Source organism: Rhipicephalus microplus, chromosome X (genome assembly GCF_043290135.1).
Source record: "Rhipicephalus microplus isolate Deutch F79 chromosome X, USDA_Rmic, whole genome shotgun sequence".
Lineage (NCBI taxonomy): Eukaryota > Metazoa > Arthropoda > Arachnida > Ixodida > Ixodidae > Rhipicephalus > Rhipicephalus microplus.
In genome coordinates, this window is record NC_134710.1 from 364,402,669 (window position 1) to 364,424,030 (window position 21,362).

Here is a 21,362-nt window from a genome sequence, read left to right on the forward strand (position 1 = left end):
AAACAGATCATTGATTCGGGTAGGCTTGGTGTTTTTATTTAAAATGGAACAACGAGGAAGCTGCTGAAGCTCGTGCCTGTATACAGCTGCTTTATATGGAGATGAAACTTTAACGAAAAAAAAAAATGTAATGATAAACAGTAGGCTCATAACAAATAACATTTCTCTGAGGGTGCATGGAATATATGTCCCATGCAAGGCTATGCATTGCAGTCCTTACTGCATTAATTATGTACACGTACTGCAGGGCATGCAAGTGTATGCAGACACACGCTGACGAAATGACATTTTTTGCTACATACAAACGTGCACCACACCAAATAAGACGCACGTGTTTGTATAGTCAGGGAACACTCGTGAATACTGATGAAATCACACACCTCGCTTACAGTATAAAACAAACACAATTGCGAACAATAAAATGCGACGCTGTTTAAAGAGGCGGACCAAGGTTACGAGGAGAATTATCAGTATGGCATACACACCACGTGTCAAGCTTTCGCAACATCTAAAGAGACTAAATATGGAAAGTTGCCTTTTTAAGTTAACATGACAGTACCAAATGGAGAAGCCACACGAGAGAATAATTCATCGTGGGCTAAAGAATGTGTTTTAAATATTATACACAGCTTTGCAAGACAATATCGACGAGTTTTACTCGTCTAGGTGTGGGAGGTGTAGGCCTGATAAAATGCGATGTTGCTTCAGAGCCTTTCTTTCGTAATATTGCAATTTTATTCAACTCTTTCAAACGCGGCCCCGTAAATTTCTACTGGGTGCTCGAACACGGCAAGCAGGTCGCGGGGCAAAATCTTTGTAACATTTTATTACCGAAACAGCGATACTAGCAATGCTTGAGCTGCACTTGCTGTTTTCTAAATTGTAACCTCCTCAATCTCATCACTGTGATCAGGAAACAGAGAGGAAGAGTACAGCAGTAGTACGTAGAGAAATATTCTATTTCAAGCCCTTTAGCAATATCATCTAAACAAATTGCCAGTTCACTGTTGAACTCTCGATGGAAACAAACAGCTGATCAGGGACGCAAGCTTGGCTTGGCACGGGCTTGGCCGTCCATACAGAGCCAAAAGCCGCTGCAGGAAACTGGATTGCGGATCGTATTGAGACAAAATATTTTATACATTTTTGTTTTCTTTGTTTCATTTCTCTAATTGCTCTTGTGATGGCGTGGACCGCGCTTCGTGATCTCATGTACCGGCGCACTGTTTTTAAGTTTAGTATGGCGCACGATAATACATGATTGCGTGCTTTAATTTAAAAAGGTTCGCGAGTATGGCAGCAACACTGCAACGTCGGGAAGAGGCACGGCGAAGAGGATAGTAGTAGAACCAGTAGCAGCTGCATGACCGGGTGGAGCGACTGATGCCCAGATGGAGGAATGTCAACCCGATGCCTTTTGTGTTGGCCGTTCTGGCAGTTCCGCCGACTTTATAGAAAGAGACGACCCCGTCGCTTGTCCTCTTCTCTTTTCCTTCGGGCATCAGCGACAACATTGACGGACGACGTGTTCGACTTCACCGTGCACGTGAGTATAGGTTGGTTTTTCATTCGAGTGAATTCTTGTTCAGATTTGCAACTTGTCGACTTCATCCTGATCACCTGTCACCGGCAATAAGTCACATACGTGTGATATTTAGGTGAAATAAATGATAATGCACATTTTCTGCTCCATTTGCGTGACTTAGCTACACCAGGACATGAGGTAAAGCCTTTGTCGCCTAGCCACTAGCAGGCAAGATCGATCACTCGCATCCTTCAGTTCACGAATCAACGCGCCTGCCTTAAAATTAGTAAGCTGCTCGCAAAGAAATCTTACCGAGGCAATTTTGTTTTCTGTGAACAATGCACCGTAGATTTGTCTTGAATAACAAAAAAAAACTTGAAAAATAAATGTCGCGACCTTTTAGAAAACGCCGTGTCTAAGAGCTAGACGCGGCATTTTGTAAAAGGCTCATTAAATTCAGTATGTTTTCGTAGTTTCTGCTTGAAATTATTATTGTCTATGAATTTCATGGCCCAATCTTTTGCTTTGGCTGAAAATCTCGGCGGCAAAAACTTTGTTCAGTGTCCCTTTAAGGGCAGGTGTAGATGCCATCATTTCAGTCGCAAATCTTTTTGCTAGTCGGTCGGCTGGTTAACAATAAGGGTACTAACTAGAGTTCCAGATTTCATCAGCAACACATCATCATGGCTTCATCAGATGCTGCATTATATACATTCTATCCTCGTTTTTAAATAGGTGTACCGTATGGTCCACTGTTACAGGAAACAAGCGAGCTCATGGACAGTGAGCCATGTTGTGCTAACTGGCAGCGAGGCTTGTGAATGGGACGCATGCGCATAGAATCGGGGTGCGCCCAGTTTTGTCTGCCATTTCTCCGCATGTACGCATGACAGCATTGGAAAGCGCATCCGTATTTTAGCTGTGCAATTTATCTAGCCCAGTGCCTCCTGCTTCAGGGATTTCCTGTGAGCACAAAAAATGCATGATTTTAATCGTTGCTGCAGTGTTTTGCAAGTTGTCACCGTAAAGCACATCATTTTTTTCGCATAATGCTCGCTGCAACTAGCAAGTTTCGATGACTCAAAATGCTGTTCAGGTCTGATGTAGCAAACATTTTAAGCTCGTCCTCATGACCATGAAATATTGGTTTATTAAATAATGGAAGGCAGAGTTGGTATCAGTTGATTTACAGTGTGAAAATGAAAAGTGCGAAGGACCGTGCCTCGCGAGTAAGCCCCGAGAGCATGAGCAGAGAAGTAGCAGATGAGGATGCTCATGCGCTGCATTTCCAAATCTCACCAGCACTAATGCTTGACGGACTGCTGGCCACGCACTAGCGTGATCTTTCTGAAACAGGACTTGGGCCCTGTAAGCATGTTCTTGAAGGGCATAAGTAAAACGTAGAATGGGCCCCCTAAATGCACCCATCCTTGAACCATTGGGCTTATAAATTAGTGCCCTTTTCAAAATACAACTATTCTGAGCTATAAATTGTGACAGAACAGTGCACGAAGTTCAAAAATGGGAAAAAAGTCTTTAAATGTCCCCTTTATACACAGTGTTCTTGTGATGTCACTTCTGCCGTTGTCGCCCTCTCCCGCCATGCCCGGGTAACTCCCTGGGTACCTACGGCAGTTCACGTGCTGCAGTGCGGTTTGTTGGGGGCTCGTCATCTGTTGCTGTGAACGATGGGGAAGCATTGTGGTTTTTTGTTGTCTTACTTTAACGAGCTCATTGGATTAGGAAGGCCTCGCTCGTTCACTCGATACAAGACCAGATAATCAAGATGTGCGACACATATACCAGCCACGGCGTACACCGGCTGCCCGCCACAACCTATGAGGGCCTATTATCTTGCTTTCACTACAAATTGCCTGGCCCAAAAACAAGTGAACGCTCAAAATCTCTCGAGCCGCAATTTTAAGAGTGGATGTGTGAAGCGCAGCTGCTCCTATCGAAAACTAGTCGTGCAGAGCTAGGCAAGTTTACAAGAGATATAATATTATGAATATATTGTCACGGCCTACGCCACCAAAGTAGCAATGCCACCCCCCCCCCCCAAGTGTTTTAAACAGTGCTGATGTTGAGCTTGAGCCTCTTCGATAGCAATTTGTGGAAATAGTCGAGGAAAATATTATACAAGGCAGATAGCGACTTTGTGTGGTGTGTGCCGCAGTAATGCCAGTCATCACTTTATTTTTCGCGTATGCTTTAACACACTTTTCACTTTGTATTTTGCTTTTGTTGTACGCTAATGTACAGTGGAGTCACTGAACATGATAGAGACCGTGTATAGAATTAATTGACTAATAAAAAAAAATCCTGACGCCCAACTTGAACCGATCGGCTATACTTCAAAGTGAACTAATATTGTTTCCCATTCTTTATAGTTTGTTTCAATGCAATACCAAATCTCCGCGATCACCATCACGATTTTAACCGCCTTCCTCGCCATCATGATTTTAACTGCGGACAAGTTTCTATGTACAGTATCTCGGTAAGCTATATCTGTTTGCAGGTAAATACTTGGCTATGGCACTTACCCGTAATGAAGTTGCACCTGAAGATGCAAATATTGCAAAGTTTCTTCAAGTAGCTTTTGTTAATCTGCACCAGCCAAATACGCTGGTACTTTTAGGAAAATCGGAATGTGCGTTCTCAATTTTAGGTTATAACTTTCAGCGAAGAAACACCCTAAGCTCTGCTCCCTCTGCGTGGACTACTAAATCAACTTTCCTCACTAGCAGCTCATAATTTCTCAAACTTGCATCGTGAGGCAAAACTAAACGGGTGCAAGCACGAGGAGACAACATGGCAGTTGTAGGCGATAGATTCGGTTGGTGCCCGGGCATGTTGGTGGCGCATTTCGGAAGTGACGAAAAGGCGCTGCGAGATGCATGTGCACACTTTGTATAGTTGCTGTATTGGACAGCAAACTTTTTTTCTTATCTGAGCAGTTTTACCAAAGGAAGCTTCATCATATGGCGTGATAAATGAAGCGAATCCACAGGTTGAACCACATCATAGCCTCGCTGTGCTTTTGTACTTTTTTTAGCTCGCAAAATTTATTGACGGATAAGGCAGCACTTGTTTCTTTACCATATGATCATCTCCGGTGTGCTGCTGCCCCAATATTTCAAATTCTAAGCATTTACACCATTGTATGCTAACTTTTCCTTCAAAGTGAGACAAGCCACATGTGTATCGTAGATCAAGAAGCATGCCAGTTTTACGTAATTCCAAGGTAAACATCAGAAATGCACAGTTGATCAAAAATACTAGTTTAATGGTGCATATACATAGCAGAGCATCTGTGGCACCTCGGGAACAAGATAATGCCACACATGTTACAAGAGATAATTAAAAAAGACAGGGGACGTTCCGTGAACAAATAGAAACAAAAATAAAATGGCACGTGGCAGCGAGCGAAGGCGGCAAGTGGGGGGGAGCCCGTGGGACTTCAGCGGATGAACGTAAGGTGTGTGTTTAATATGTGGAAGAAAAAAAAAATTCAAAATTTTGGCGACTGAAATGAGGGTGAATTAGTGAGTGCGCTCATGACGAGAGTAAACACGGTTATTTTTTTTTTTTTCAAATCTCTTTTGAAAGCCACAAAAAATATGTGTGTGGTGCAGCCTAACAGAAGGTCCGTGAAGGCAAATTATGAATTCGTCGTTGTACAAAGGCCTTTTTTTTTTTTTTTCATGCGCACCATCCCCGCCGCGGTGGTCTAGTGGCTAAGGTACTCGGCTGCTGACCTGCAGGGCGCGAGTTCGAATCCCGGCTGCGGCGGCTGCATTTCCGATGAAGGCGGGAATGTTGTAGGCCCGTGTGCTCAGATTTAGGTGGCTAAGGTACTCGGCTGCTGACCTGCAGGGCGCGAGTTCGAATCCCGGCTGCGGCGGCTGCATTTCCGATGAAGGCGGGAATGTTGTAGGCCCGTGTGCTCAGATTCAGGTGCACGTTAAAGAACTCCAGGTGGTCTAAATTTCCGGAGCCCTCCACTACGGCGTCTATCATAATCATATAGTGATTTTGGGACGTTAAACCCCACATATCAATCAATCAATCATGCACACCATAAATAGTGCTCAAAATTTAATTGCATATGTTGTTTTCATCCTCGCTGTATTCCGTGCTGTTTATGATGTAAAAAAAAAAAGTAGCACGCTGAAGTGGTGCTGCTTTTGGGCAACAGTTGAAAATGCTGGGGTGCATGAATGCGGAATACTGCCGCTTACACTCAAATCACTCTTGTGGTCACCTCCCACTGTTTGCAGCATGTGTTGTGTATACACAGCTGCATATTTCCTAGCTAGAAAAATTTGATTTTAGGTGTTTCACGCCATTTTCCATGTAACTATTCCACAATTGCACACACTGATCAGCAGGCTTTCAATTGCGCTGAAGGACACAGGTGCCATAAAATTCATAGTCGATTCTTTCAAGAAACCGTATGTAAAGGCTGAAGCTTCATGCGTGCATACACACACACATACCATATTGTTTTTTGTACTTTATGAAAGCTGCGAAGGTCTCGTGTGCCTCCAAGCGTAACCTGTCTTATTTATTCTCCATCACCGCATAAGTTTTGTGAGTTTCAAATAAAAGTACTTTGCGCATGGCCACTTTTGGGTAATTTTTTTGTGTAGGTGTTATTTGAACAGCCTACAGTGTTTCCTTTACAAGCCTGTATGTATATGTTGCATTATAAGGATGCAGAATGTGTGTAGTTGTACAATAGAGATGAAGTGTAAAAATTAAGTGTGTCTATTGTAGTGTTCTTGCAACCAATCTTACCCCCGTATTCTAGAACGTCCCTCCACTCAACGCTTCACCTTCACTTGAGATGGCTGATGGGAGCGCCGTCTCTAAGCAGAGAAAATTGCTGCATGCCAGCAATAATCTGCTGTGATTCTCGAGTAGCGCAGCGTCGCTTTCAAACGAGCAGCGGCACAGTGCTCAACACTGTCAAGTGAAGGGTGAAAGTCGAGTCGGGGAGCATTTATGAATATGGGGGTTAGTTTTGTTGTCTTGTTAACCTGCCATTAACACTGGATTGATGCTACTTTGCTCTAGCTGTACAGTGCTCTCCAAGGCTCAAAGAGGCACCGCATGGGGAAGGCTCGGAGCAAACCATGCGTGAGTTTCCTTTCATTGTTACACTATGCACGTATTAAGTGATAGACTTTAATGTATGCTATTTGTATTGTGCAAGTTTTTGGGGACATACAACTTCCAACACTTATATGTTCTGACGAAAATCACGCAAGAATGAGAGAAGCTTGTGCAAAAATTATGCAAGAGTGTAAGAAGCTTTTGCAGAAGTCTGTGAAATGAAGTTTTGAAATTTTGTGGCAATGTGTCATTGTACAGTGGTCAACAGTCTTGCTCAGCATGCTTGACTGCAGGGCTCCTGGCTGCACAGGCGCATCTACGGAGTGCCTGATGCATGATGGGCCAAATGTCAGCCTGCACACTGGTGCCTCTTATCCCCGTTTGTCTGTTACATCAGTGTCTCTTGTAAAGGGGATCAACTGTGCTACCTTTTTTTTTTCGAATGTAATGAGTTCTTTTTCCAGATTATTGTTGTTTTAAGGTAGAGCCTCACATTTCTATCAAATACTGAAGATTCTATTTTTCCTTCTAGATGCTATGAAGTCACTCCTTGTGTTACAATAGAGTGAACACTGTTATGAGAAAAGCTACTTTATGGAGTTAACTCACTCCATGTTGACTTAACACACAGAATTGGTGAAAACTACACTCCATTCCAGCTGCATTAGGAATAATATTCATTTGCATACTTCTGTTTCTTTTGTTTGTTTGTTGGCTGGAGGTTTGGAGTATAGGGTGGCCAGAGGGCACTGTGTAGTCTTTCTTCATCTTCCCAATTTTGTGAACATCAATTGATAGCCGTATGGGAAGCAGCCAGCATGCTGAAACAGCGGTGCAAGCATGCAAGATGTTCACCATTGCATGCAGTCAGTTGCTGTGAGCAACCTACTGCATACAATGAACTGCGAGTGGTGAACTAATGCTGCACTATGTGTGCCTCCTGGAAAGCTGCAATGGTAAAGTGCCACAATCGTATAGTAACATGGATAACATCGCAATTTGTTTGTTGAATAATTTTGCAACAGAATCAATGGAGTTTTGGATAAATTTGTGTATCTGCCTGGTTCATCAAAGCTACAGAGTCAAATGCGGTATATACTCGCGTATTATGTGTACTTTTTTTGTCAATCCGGTCATGTGCGAAGCTAGTAGGAATCGCTGGCCTAAAAGCTCAACTGGGAATATATGTTGCAGGTGCTGTCACAGCTGTCTCAAAGCGGATTGTCATTTGTTTGCTAAGCCTGTTCAAATGCCCCCATTTTCTTGAAGTTCTTCCGAACAGTGCTCACAAAAACCAGTTCCCACGACAGGGTTATACCAGAGAACATAAGTACTCTCCAATAATTGTCGGGAACCCAACGTAAAGTAAGATGCAGACAAGGAAGCGCGATGCCAACACAGTGCTGTGTGTGTCGCCCTTCATGTGTGTGTGTGTCCATTCCTTGTCCCAGTCTTCTATTGCGTTGTGTTCCCTCCGATATCTAACCAACACACCTAAGCTTCTATGCTAAGTCTTATTCAACGCACTCTTTTGCTGGCTCCCATACTGAATATTGCATGTCGAAGAACTCCACGCTGATGTGCTTAGCGGTAGCACGGTTTCAGTTTTCTTCGGTAAGCTTTATAACAGCAATCTGCCTCGTATATAATTATTGTAGCCTATCACAAGGAACGGTAAAAACGCAATGGCCAGATGGCGAAACTGAAAAAAAAAAAAAAAAAAAATGAGTGCGAAAACCTGCCTCATCTAGTTGATGTGACAGGTCCTTGCACGCGTTCAACATCTGTGCTGTGTCTCTGGAATACATTCTTGCCGTGGAAGAGGTGGCAAGATAGGAGGCAAACCTTTAGGCATTTCGGACTACACATAAACAGGTTTCAGTTTTCAAGTTCGATATTCTAGGGAAAACATAAAAGTTCATGGAAGAAGGGACCTTGCACTCAGTCCATTTTGTGTAGGACTGCACTCGCCTGCTCGACAAGAGATGTGCCTGACCAGAGCATCATAAAGTCAAATGTGTCTGTGTGTGTGCTGGCAAGGTGGCTCGGGCTGATTGGGGAGGGCAAAGTATGCAAGCAAAACGTTTCTTGTAGTAAAGCAGGCTGGCTAATTATACTGGTGAGCAAATTATGTGAGGATGCAAATTGTGCGAGTAAATATGGTATGTACTCTTGTATGTTTCAGCTCTATTGCTACGGATCCTGCGGATCCAATTTGGCATCCGGCAGCAACAAAGACAGGTTCTGCAGGAGGTGCGACAGCTGAAGCACAAGGTACGGCTCTTGTCCGTGCCTCAGCACGCCCAGCCAGCACAGCGCCCCTCTGACCTTCCCCGGCTGCCTGCTGGTACAATTGGAGAAGTGGAGGCAGCAGAGGCAGCTGTGCAGAGTAAAGCTGTGGCTGCGGCTTTGGTGTATATTTCTTGATTTTTAATATGCCTATGTAACATGCAGAAATTTAGTACTGCTTTAAGATACTGTGTTTCGGGAAACAAACTAGTCAGGTTATCTCATGAGCCACTGTACTACAGTCGAATATGAATGATTCGTACTCAAAGAGGCCAGAAAATTTGTTCAAATTAAAGGAAGTTCAAAATAATGAAAGTTACCGTAATTACTTGAATCTAACACGCACCTTTGTTCCGGTTGAGAAAGTCCATAAATCGCATGTGCGTTAGAATCGAGTACGAAAAAAAAAATGAATATGGTCATTCTATTGCCATCGCCACTTACAAAATGGCCGCTCTCTACGTGCGTCGGCATGGCGCGTCGGTCATTTCTGCCTATGTGTTTCCCATGCGCGGCACTTCATACGTGTGCTGAGGAGTTCGTCATCTTGTAGTACATTAGCATTGACGGCATGGTAGGGCCGACTTCAAAAACTCGACGAGTGCACCACAATGCTGCTTCTAAAAGAAAAGTCGTCGCGTGTGCCGGAACGGACAGAAATCGGGCTGCATCGCGGTCATTCGGAGTTCCCGAAACGTGCGTGCGGGACTGGCGGAAACAAAAGCAGAATATTGTCGACAGCAAAGATTCACGCAAAGGTTTCAGTGGACCACAGCAGGGTCGGTTTCCACAAATTGAAGAGCTGCTCGGCGAATATGTGATTAAGCAGTGAGCGGCACAGCGGCCCGTGACGACAGGACTGCTCCAAGTGCAGGCTATGCAGTTAGCCTTAGAAAAAGGGCTAATGCAGAGCCATCTTAAAGCAGGCAGGTGCTGGCTAACGAACTTTATGAAGAGAAAAGGCTGTTCCCTCCGAAGGCGAACGGGCATATGCCGGAAGTTGCCGGAGGAGTACGAAGAAAAGCTTCAGAGTCTTCAGAGGTTCCTCCTAAACTTGCGGCACAACAACGGCTACCTGCTTGGGCAAATCGGGAATGCCGATCACAAGCCTCTTTACTTCGACATGCCTGGCACCACAACCGTCTAGGAGAAGGGGGGGAAGCAAGTTTGTGTACTGACATCGGGCCACGGTAAAACTAGAGTGACAGCAATGCTCTGTTGCACGTCAGATAGGCATAAGCTTCCCCCGTACTTCATATTTAAACGGAAGAAGCTCTCAAAAAGAGTCGTTTTCGCGAGTGGTGTGATCAAGCGGGCCAACGAGAAAAAAGGGTGCGCGTTGCAACCGATGTCTTAGTTTTTTTTTTTTTTTTTTTTTTGCCGTGAAAACCGGGCGCGCGTTACAATCGAGGGCGCGGTAGAATAGAGTAAATACGGTAAACGAGCGGAGGGCTCACCATGCAGTGATGCATGTGCATGGAGAAGTTTTATTCACAAATTACAGGACATCCGTCATTAATTAAAGTAGTCAATACATGTCTGTGCACATTGGCCTTGCAACGAGTCAACAAGTTTTGCGTGCAGTTTGCAAAGCATTTGTACTTCGGCTTCAGTATTCTCCTGGCAAAAGAAGTTGCGCGCGGCAATGTCCAGTGCTGACACTCTTCGAAGACAACTGTGTTTCCACTGTTACCATCTGCGCTGCAGCCGGAGCGTGGCCAGCACATGATGAGAATGGAGGAGCGTCTCCACCTGGAGAAAAGCAGATCGGCATTCGAGAGAGAAACTCCGCGGCAGCTTTTTTTTTTTTTTTTTCTCTCTTCATGCGCGGTGTTGAAAGGAGAAGAGTCTCTACATAGCAGGAACGAAAAACAGGGAAGCGTGACACCGGCGCGTTGCAGATCGGCATGAGAGAGCCAACTCTCTGCGACAGCTTTTTTTCCCCTCTTTCTCTTCATGCGCAGTGTTAAGAGGAGAAGGGTCTCTACGTGGCAGGGACGGAAAAAGCCGAAGCGGGGCACAGGAATGTCGCAGATTGGCATTTGGCAAACATTCCACCGCAGTCTTTTCTTTCCTTTTCTGCATTTTCTTCTTCAAGCACAGCGATGAGGTGTCTGAAGTGCCACCGCAGGATTGGGCGGGGTGCTGAGAGCATTTTCGGAGCGCCGTATAGCTTTGATAGGACCACAGCGTCAGTTCGAATTAAGTGTGTTGGAATTAATGAGATTCGACTGTATTTACTATAGTCTGTGAAGTCCGAGTGAACTGTCCTAAGCTAGCAGACGATGTAGGCGGCATCGTGTGTTTGATGGACAGTGACTAGCAATAGCCTGCTTAAAACAGACATTTAGTAATTTTGTTCATTTATCACCCTATTTCGTGTCCGCTGCGGCTCTCTCTACTTTGAGCTACAGTTCACCCTGCCTTGTGTTAGCCGATTTCTTACTTTTTAAAAAATCTAACATGCACCCAATTTCGCAGTGTGAAGAAAAATGCACCTTTGTTTATTGTGATGAGATTTCTATAGCGACATGCCTCTTTGTTGGCTATCACAGAAAAATATAAACAGCAAATGGTGCGACCATCTAGTGCAACCTTTATTTTTCTATCAGTTTCATCTATGACCAAGATTTGGTCGCTCTAAGGTTGCCTCTTAGTACGCCTTGATCATGTTCATTTATCTTGTTGTGCTCTGCTTACAATGCATTGATTAAAAACATGTAGAAGCTACTCCTGGTCAACATTCAGGCAAAGACATTGTAACCTCGAAGAAACGTGTATTGGAATTTGAGCACTGTACAAAGTAATTATACTATTTCATAGCTAGAATCAATATTTATTAAGGGTTATAACAGTGTTGTGTTTGATTTCATAACAGCGAAACTGCATTCAGAGAAGGACTCTGAAAGGTTCTCACACTGAGTGTGAGAGGGCTGATGTGGAAACCATTTTAGGTCAAGTGAGTTGAAGTTAGCGTAAAAAAACAATGAAATGTTGTGATGCCCAAAAATTCAAGTTGTTGTTTTCAGTGTCCTCTTCTTGCAGATTTTTATCATGAAAACATTTCGATGTGCTGTTGCGTTCACCCCATCTATGCTTCTTGCATTTTTTTACAGCGCAAGCACCTCCTGCAGATTGGGGGACATGGCCTCCGAGAAATTGGTGTGAATGCCATGAAGGCTGTATTGGCACATGACGTGCAAGTGCTGTACAGCCTTCATAGCAGAAAAGGGAAAAGGGCCTTTGTGAACCTGAGGCTCTGTAGATTAGTGACAGGTTAGACTTGTTCATTGTTTTATGTGTGTGTACCCTTGTGTATTCTCTGTACTGCAGTGCTTCATGTGTACTATGGTATTTCTGTTCTTGTATGCAGATGTCATCTGCCAAAAAGCAGGGTGCGACCAGGCGGAGGCCCTCAACTTTATTAAGAGGTGGCTGCCAGGGTCTGGTGATCGCTGTGGGGGCAGGAAGCGGCGCTTCAGAGAAGCATTTGTTGTGGAGCAGCCCGATGATCCCCACTCTCAGAGTGCAGATTATCGGCTGCTCGCGGCAGCTGGCTTCCTGCCCAGCCACAGCAGCCAGGGCCTTGACAGCACCACTGTCACTGTGCCCCCAACGCAACCTGACCTGCAGTAGAGTGGGCCTTTTTTAGTTGTGTATATATATTTTTCAATGTATACATTTTTGTTGTACCAAATAAATAAAAAAAAAAAAACAAAGAATAAATAGTCTGCAGACTCTCGGTGGTGCACTGTTCGGCTAGCTTATGCTGATTCGGAAGCACCATCACCATGTTTTAGTTACAAAAAAATGCTCTAAACTATGAATATTCTCGATTACCATATGGGGGACATATGTGGGGATTGCAAGTGGGGGACATACGCTTTCAACATTTACTTCCTAACGACTTTTTTCGATCTGCTGTACCAAATACCAGTACCAAATAAAGCACTCGCTATTGCAAAAGATAAATTGGTAAAAAAATAAACTACGCTTCTAGTGTTAGCAAAGGGAATGAGGTATAAAAGATGAAATAGATCGAGTAACTGCTTTCAGTTCTCAGCATTCGATTTTCTGTTGCCCCAAGTATACAGGGCTGCAAAGCTACAAGAGCGGGTCATCGAGGCATATTGTTTAAATCTTCCGGTAAGAAAAATTCCCTACTAATAATAGTTGCATAATGGCAAGCCAATCAGTAGCCAATATTCGTCGTGCAGGAAACATCGGTGTAATAACGGCATTTGATTGGCTGCAATGTGGCCCTGGATTGGTCCAATGTCGGTCGTACATCCGTAGCCAATATTCGTCGTGCAGCAAACATCGGCATAACATCGGCGTAAAAATGGCATGTGATTGGCTGAAATATGGCCCAATGTTGGCCGAACATCGGCAGCTTTGTCGGCAATACGATGGGCCTTCGTCGGCCCAATGTTGGTTGCATACTGGCTAAAACATCGGCAAAACGTCGGCCCATCATTGGCTTGAACGTCGGCCCGACATTGGAAGAAGTTGCACTTCCGACGTCGGCCCGACGTCGGTGCCGATGTTAGCCGATGTTGGTCCAAGATTGGTCCAACGGCGGCGTGCTGCCTGGGTAGACCACTTCGGCGGGGCCAATCTAGTGCATAGTAGAGCCAAGTGAACCTAAATTACATATTCGCGTTTGTATAATTTTCGTAAGTTTGCAATGATGCATATTACTTTGCATGAATCATATAGTCCATCCAGTTGGGGAATCACCTAGCTTTGTCCTCTGAATAACGTCCCCTTAACAAATTTATTTTAATGTTCGATATAATGCTGTTCACAAGACAAATTCACTCAAACAGCAATGTTAATTTCACACTACCCTTTTTATATGCAGTGCTTCTATATACATTCTTTTTAGTCATGCATCACAAATCCGTTCACGCATCTACCAGAGTAACGAGGACTGTTTTTTTTCTTTCAACCCAACCGCAGAATCCAAAGAACTGCCCATATTTGTGTACGCTTGGATGCCTCATTGCTATGAACCTACCTCCCGTCAGCAGAGAATGTGTCATCACTGAAAGCAAGCTTATTGGCCAAACTCCTCACAAGGTATGGTTGAAGACACTTTATTTATTGAATTTTTTTTCAACCATATGTCTTACCCTGCTGATGACTGCTTTTTTGTACTCAGAAAACTTGGCTAAAGACAGACCATTGATTTCTAAGCCATCCACATCCAGTCGTAAGAAGCTCAACAATAGCCCTAGTGACAACCCCATATGGTACCAATATACCAGGTGGACAAATGGAAGCCTTCAACTGAAAAACAGTGATTGGGTACGGTATGTTCAAGCTGTACGAAAATGGGTGCACAGATTTATCTTTTTTGCTTTATGAAATACTCCGTTTACAGGAAATATGCACGCTTCCAATTTCTTGGCATGTGATGGGGTGCATAGACTGTACTTCACTATAAGTGTCGACCTTTGCATAGAGTAACACATATCACTTAATAACAAATGGGCTTGTAGTAGTGCATATTTAGCAGCACTTCTCTTTCACATTGTGTATAGATTTAAGTGAGTGTTAAGACTGTTTCAAGCCAGTGGTAAATACAGCAATAGTAGTGTTGAAACGGCGTGCATGTTAGGAGTGACACTGTCAAAGTTTAAAAAGAGAATCTGTGCAAGAACTCGTCCTTTAATTAAGCGAAACATGCGTCTTTTGCAGAGGTAGCAATCGCGGAGCCGTATGATGAGAGTAAAATAACTAGAAGAATAAGGATGGGTAAATCACATTCGGAAATCATTCTCGAATCATGAATGATAATCTGTCACTAACCCTCAAGAGGTATATAACAGCTGCATCGTGTCCGTACTTACCTATGGAGCAGAAACCTGGAGGCTTACAAAGAGGGCTTAGCTCAAATGGAGGGCGACGCAGCGAGCGATAGAAAGGAAAATGATAGGTGTAAACTTAGGACACAAGAAGAAAGCAGAGTGTGTAGGGAAACAAATCGGCGTTAAGGATATTGTAGTTGAAGTAGAGAAAAATAAATGGACATGGGCTGGGCACGCAATACGCAGGCAGGATAACCGCTGGTCTTAAAGGGTAAGTGACTGGATTCACAGAGAAGGAAAGCGCACGAAATGAAGACAGAATGTTAGATGGGCCGATGATATAAAAACGTTTGTACGAATAACGTGGCAGCAGAAAGCAGAGGACCAACTTGGTTGGCGGATTTTGGGAGAGAAATTTGCCCTGCAGTGGGTGTAATCAGGCTGATGTTACGCCAAAAATAAGCTCTCACATGCAAGCAAGCAGTGAGCCTTAGTGTTGAAACGAATGTCAATATTTGTGCTTCGAAACATGTTTGTTTACGTGACGGAGTTAACGCAATAAAAACGAGAAGCAATCGGTAATTTTCATTCGCTTGCATTTTTTCCGCTGTAACTCCATGACCATCATTCGTGGCTTGTTCAAGGGCTCCAGTTCAGCATCCGAAATCTCATTGGCTGAGAAATGCTGCTTTTTGGTTGTTTTCCACCTCTAGTAAATTTAGTTTGGTTTAATTTTGCGAAGTGTGATCCCTCTGGACAGACTTGTGCGAGAAGAAACAGAAACAAGGGGCTGCTAGTTCGAATTAGCTGGTGTGGATACCATTGTGTTCTAATTGTCGAGAGATTTCCCCTCATTGAAATACACTGGGCTGTGCGCTTTGACCTAACCGAATTCAAATAACGATCTTTACTTTAATATTATTTGTTCTATGTAAAAGACCTGACACATCACTAGGTATTTTACAGGCATGTTTGTTTTTAACAGAACAATGACTCAGTGCACTCAGCAGGTATAATAAGTGTTGACGAGTGTTTGTACATGTTGATTCGATTGTCTACTAACAGCTATTTTCTTGATATTGCTGTCAAATATGTAGCCAAAAGTACTACTTTTGCATCACACTCGTGTTAAGAGTGACGCAGACAGTTAGGAAGTAGTGAAGAATAAAAATGTGACTTCAGCTTCTGCCTTTGTCCATCTTTTGAGCAGCGTCTTTGATGACTCTTCACCATTGGCACAAAAAAGCTCATTTATTCATCTGTCAATCCAAAGCATACCAATTTTAAGAAGGTCATTCAAGAAATAAGGGCCATTTGCTTTCAAGCAAGTAAGTATTCATTAGCAAAAGTTTTTATAGGTGGGCTTAGTTTAGCGAAAGCCTACTTCCCTTTTCTACTGAATCACAGCTAACTTGTTTGCACTTTTCGTACTATCGCGCTAGTTTTCTTGGTCAATCTGCATAAAAGATTACCACCTTGTAATTGAACGTTTCGGGAACGGGGGTCTTGAATTTCTCACTGTTCAATCCGTACCCCGATCCAATGTTTCATGTAAAAAAGAGGAAACAATCGCATAGTGCTGGTTCAGGAGAGTAGGGCTAGCAATTAGGGTTCCCTACTGAATTGTATAGTTTTCCCATTGGTTCTGATTATGGGGCAAGGATGCACATTGTCATGTAAGAGGCCGATTCCGTTTGAGAATTAGTGACGTCATCAATGTTCATCGCACTTATTACTATGGCGAGTGTTTCACAGTGTACGTCAGCTGTAAGTGTGGCCCACATTTTATGAAGTTAAACACTAAAAATGCCCTTTTTGTCTTGGAAAATGAAAGCCATTGTTTTCTAACTTCAGTATTTATTTGCTTGAATTTTTTTGTTTTTGTTAAAAGGGGTGGTGGCACCACTGTGGCGTTTATGCAGTTGCGTACACTATGAAGCGTCGTCACATGTGCAACAGTTTGCGGAAACAAATCATCCCTGTATTAATGGTAGCAGCCCAAAAACTTTCATCCACTTGATGTCTTTCAGTGTTTGAGTTGATCGGTAAACATTTGTGGAACCTAGCTTTGTAATGTCTCAGCATATCGACTACATTTGTGGAAATTGTAGTGAGGTCAACAAGGGGAGCTTTGTCTTACAGACTACTAATTGTTAGTTTCAATATACTGCAATATCCTGTACACTTGAACCGTTTCGTTGATCTGGATGCTTGGCGTGCGCGGTGCTCCACTCTTTGCCGTTACCATTTGTGCAACAATTTCGAAAGTCTCAATACTGTGTTCTTACACTGGTTTCACTCGTCACAGTTTGTCCATGAACTAGACACAACTCCCCGTAAATTGGAGAAGATAGGGATTTCTTGCATGCAAAAAGTGTAAATATATTTTGCACCTCACAACTGGCGGGAGCTACAATATCCGCCAACATTGTTATCTGCGTTCGCCGGCAAGCAGAGGACTACTCAGCCGGAACAATCACTTTAGTACTTTCGCTGAGAAGTATCAGATTGAGCTATGCATATAACTCTTCAGGCTGATGTGCAAATACCGAAAGATTAGGAAATAGCGCTTACTTTGTAAAAAAACAGTGTAGAAAATTTCATTATGCAGATTTGATTGCAATGATTATTCCCTGCCTATTTTTCTAACATTGCTACGGTGACTTCTAAATACTTCTCAGCTGTCTAGTGTTACTAGTGTTTTATATGTTCTTACTGTATGCGTATACGTATACATTATGTGCAGTGTATTGCGAGTGCTGTTCACTGGTGCATAAATTCTTTTTTATGAATGAGTGCTTTTGAGAACAACAACAGGCATCATCTATCTCGTGTGTCAGCTAATCAATAGTAAACGAGCAAAGGCAAGAGTAGCTCATTCTCTAAACTTGTCATCCGTGACAACTTTTACAAGAATGTTGACTAGCCGAAATTTTTTACTCATTTTTTACTTTTTTACTTTTACTTTTTTAAATTTTTTACTTTTACAGTTACAATTTTTTCTTAGTGAGCCTCTAATTGGAGGCAAAGTTCCTTAAAGATTCAGTCATCTATACTCGTTTCTGTGTGTTATTTCGTCGGGAACAACAATCTTTTAACATAGAACTAACGTAGCATTTACATAACATATCAAAACCACTTGATCTTTGAGTGGGCACCATCAGAAAAGAGCATGTTTCTGCCATCTTGGCAGTGGCAAAAGATGGCTTCACTTCTGCTGGCAAGGCATTGCAAGAGCTTCCACTCCAGCAATTTTTCTTTAATCCTCCTTGATACCACCCCGTAGCAGCAGTGAATACATGCCCAAAACCTGTGGGCGCGCACCATGACCTCCCGCCCTCTCTACCAAAGTAGCTGCCATAATGCCCCAACACAATGATTATGATATATGATAGTCTTAGCAGCGCCAAATCTAGGTCGGATAAGTTAAGATCACCACCGCTGTCGTTTTTTTTTTTGCACTGTCAAAGGTACAGTTTCGCTTCTCTAAACGGTAGTATATAGGCGTTGAGTGGGTATTGCAAACCGCGCGCACCTTGATACCGGAATTAAAGTGCACATGCACAGACACCCGCATTACCTGCACCGCTTACCGCACGCGCGCTATTTTTGAGATTTAACGTAGTGCGGGTGTACGTAGTGTACCTAAACATGGCGGCGCTCTCGGACGCTCACTTCGAAGTGATTTAAGCGTAGTTCTTGAAAGATTCACTTTTTTCGTAGCAAACGGCTGTTTAAAGTGCCTTCGCTTGCCTTCAGTTAGCTTCTAAGACAGAGTATTATGAGTAAGTTGGTGTAGTTTTTGAGATACCTTCCCATTTTCACCGTCTCTAGGCCTAACTGGAAGATCGATGTAAACAAATCTGCAAGATAAAATGTTTCGCTTTTGGGCCGCAGTTCATAGATATTTATACCTATTTTCGCTGAATAGAAGAAATATTGGTGCATGCGTGAATAGAAGTGGGCATGTTTTTTATTTTCCTTGTCTTTTTGGTTTCCGAGTGCATTCTGCTTTCCCTAGGTGACGCCGGTGTGCTACACCAGCGTATGTCAGAAAATCAGCTGCTTATCGCTGCGCTAGTAGTTGAGGCAGTTGAAGTAAACACAATCAAAAAACGTGCTTTGAACATGATTGTCCGGAAGCAGAAAAATCCGCGCGCGAGATTCACTGCGTCGGATGACTTGAATTTACTGAGAAAAGTCCGACATTTCCACCCATTTCGGGTTCCGCTACAGTGTAACGTGGTCGCTATGAATTAGCATGCTTTAAGGGCCAAACTCCATAAGCGCGAAAATGCACGCGACAGCGACGAGCGACGCTATGAGCGACGAAACAGGGCGGTCGCGCGACGTGTCGCGTACTCATTTTCGCGCGATCGCTCGGTTCTCCAGATTTGGAAACCGTCGCTCATCGCCCGGAAGTGCTGGGCTCAAGCAGCCAATAGAAAAAAACCGGAAAAGGATATGCATCAGTGACGTACTGCCGGTTGTTTCCACGTGATTTTCAGCGTACTCTCACAACTATCCCAACATGGCGAACGGTGATGAGCGCAACGCTTACAATGAGCGCCTCATTGATGTAATCGAACGAGAATGGCCGCTATGGGATCTACGCGACCGGAATTACAAGTCCCGCGCCGTCACTGACGCGGCCTGGCGGCACGTTGCAACAGTGATGGGATCCACTGGTGAGTTGTGTTTTGCAATCTGCGTACAAGCGACGTTCGCGCCAAAACTGCTGCATGGCCATTGTGCGCGGGCATGGTGTACAACTTTCCTTGATTTATGCGCAGTTGCTGAAGTGAAGGCGAGGTGGAAGAACCTTCGAGACACCTTTAGGCGTGTCCTTAAGGAGCGGACACGCGCACTGAAGAGCGGGGCGCCTGCCGACGATGAATTAGACGAGTCTACTAAATGGCATTTTTTTAGTAGGCTCCTGTTTCTTAAGGAGACAATGGAAGGGAGGCCGTAAGTAATCGACCTTTTTTTACGCCAAACGCTCATTCAGATTAGTTTACTCTAAACAAAGGCGTGAATGAAGATAAATACAATATTTAGAGAAGTCGCAGCTCAAAAGCTGGTGTTGCATGTTGAAAATTGTGCTGAGAGGCATACTATGTATTACCTTATAGGACAAGTGGGAACGTGGAACCGCTGCCTTTCAAGGAGAGTGCACCTGATGTTCTGGCACCAGAGTGCATTCTTGAAGACGTGTGTGATGAGCCTCCTGGAAATCAGGGGACGGCCACCAGTTCGGGTTTACCACCACCGCCAAAAAAAAAACCGAAGCGTTCCAAATACGATGACGAAATTGAAGAACTCTCAAAATTTATCACAGAAAAGCCCGATGAGCATGAACGCTTCGGTGCATTTTTGGTTGAAAAGATGAGACGTGTACCTCCAGACCTCGTGGATGTAATGCAATTACAGTTACTGGAGACAGTCACCAAGTTTCTGAACCCAGTAACTGTAGTACAGCCAGTTGATTAGGTTTTGTTGCTCACTTATTTTGTAACGGTAGCATTTTTCTCAATTGAGGTGCACGAAAAAAATTGGAGCACAAAAGGAAGACACCTAGACAGTGTACAGACAGTGTGCTGTGTCTATTGTTTGATTGATTTGCGATGTTTCACGTCCCAAAACCATTTGATTATGAGAGACGCCGTAGTGGAGGGCTCCGGAAATTTCGACCACCTGGGGTTCTTTAACGTGCACCCAAATCTGAGCACACGGGCCTACAACATTTCCGCCTCCATAGTGTGCTGTGTCTAGGTGTCTTCCTTTTGTGCTGCAATTCCTTTCGTGCACCTCAGTCAAGAACGTCAAGTGTTCTCGTCTGTTCCTTCTCACGTGTCTTGTACTTCAAGACATCAACTTGCTCAACAGTCAACTGTTGCAATGCTCATATATTGTGCCGTATGCTACCTCACCTATATTCCGTAGTTTCATGGTCTGTCGGTTGTCATTAAGAGGACAAATTCATTTTTTCCCATTCTGTGATAACATCGGTGGCGTGGTAACATGTTGGCGCAATGTTCCATTCTCTGTGTAATAATGCACCACGACAGGTTCTACTGCTGCGCAATGTGTAACATAGCACTAGTCATTGTATGAGTTTTTGTGGTCATATTGTCAGCACTGTGATATTGCAGATACTAGTGGCATGCATAATATGTGCACCTTAACACATTTGCAAATTGATTTTGTTTGTTCAAGACATTCAACAAGTACCTGAATTTTTTTCCATGCTGTTATGAGTCACTAATGTGTTCATTTGAAGAAACTTTTATGGGTGTGGTATAACGTACGAGTTTAGACGTGTATACACATTTCTTACATGAGTTGTAAACTGAGCAATGTGTTTGTTGTAGATGTGTGAATATATTTCTATTTTACACTGCCAGAGTGCGAGTTGTACATTGTGATAATAATCATTTCTTACATGAGTTGTAAACTGAGCAATGTGTTTGTTGTAGATGTGTGAATATATTTCTATTTTACACTGCCGGAGTGCGAGTTGTACATTGTGATAATAATTATTAGTCAGTTTATATCCCTATTTTATTCCTATGCGCTGCTGTGCCATGTTGACCATACCACATTCACTAGTCTTTTTA

The 21,362-nt window shown here is 43.5% G+C and overlaps 2 protein-coding genes across 2 annotated transcripts; both read left to right on the forward strand.

Annotated features, from left to right (window-relative positions):
* Window positions 1-1,090: 1,090 nt before the first annotated feature.
* Window positions 1,091-12,624, forward strand: LOC142776363 (uncharacterized). Its single transcript, XM_075879911.1, has 5 exons — window positions 1,091-1,546; window positions 6,605-6,667; window positions 8,829-8,917; window positions 12,049-12,208; window positions 12,306-12,624. Exons 2-5 carry the CDS (start codon window positions 6,664-6,666, stop codon window positions 12,566-12,568), a joined length of 516 nt encoding a protein of 171 aa, XP_075736026.1. The 5' UTR covers window positions 1,091-1,546; window positions 6,605-6,663; the 3' UTR covers window positions 12,569-12,624.
* Window positions 12,625-19,276: 6,652 nt separating this feature from the next.
* LOC142775367 (transcription factor Adf-1-like) lies at window positions 19,277-20,235 on the forward strand. Its single transcript, XM_075876732.1, has 3 exons — window positions 19,277-19,433; window positions 19,539-19,713; window positions 19,878-20,235. Exons 1-3 carry the CDS (start codon window positions 19,277-19,279, stop codon window positions 20,233-20,235), a joined length of 690 nt encoding a protein of 229 aa, XP_075732847.1.
* Window positions 20,236-21,362: the final 1,127 nt, after the last annotated feature.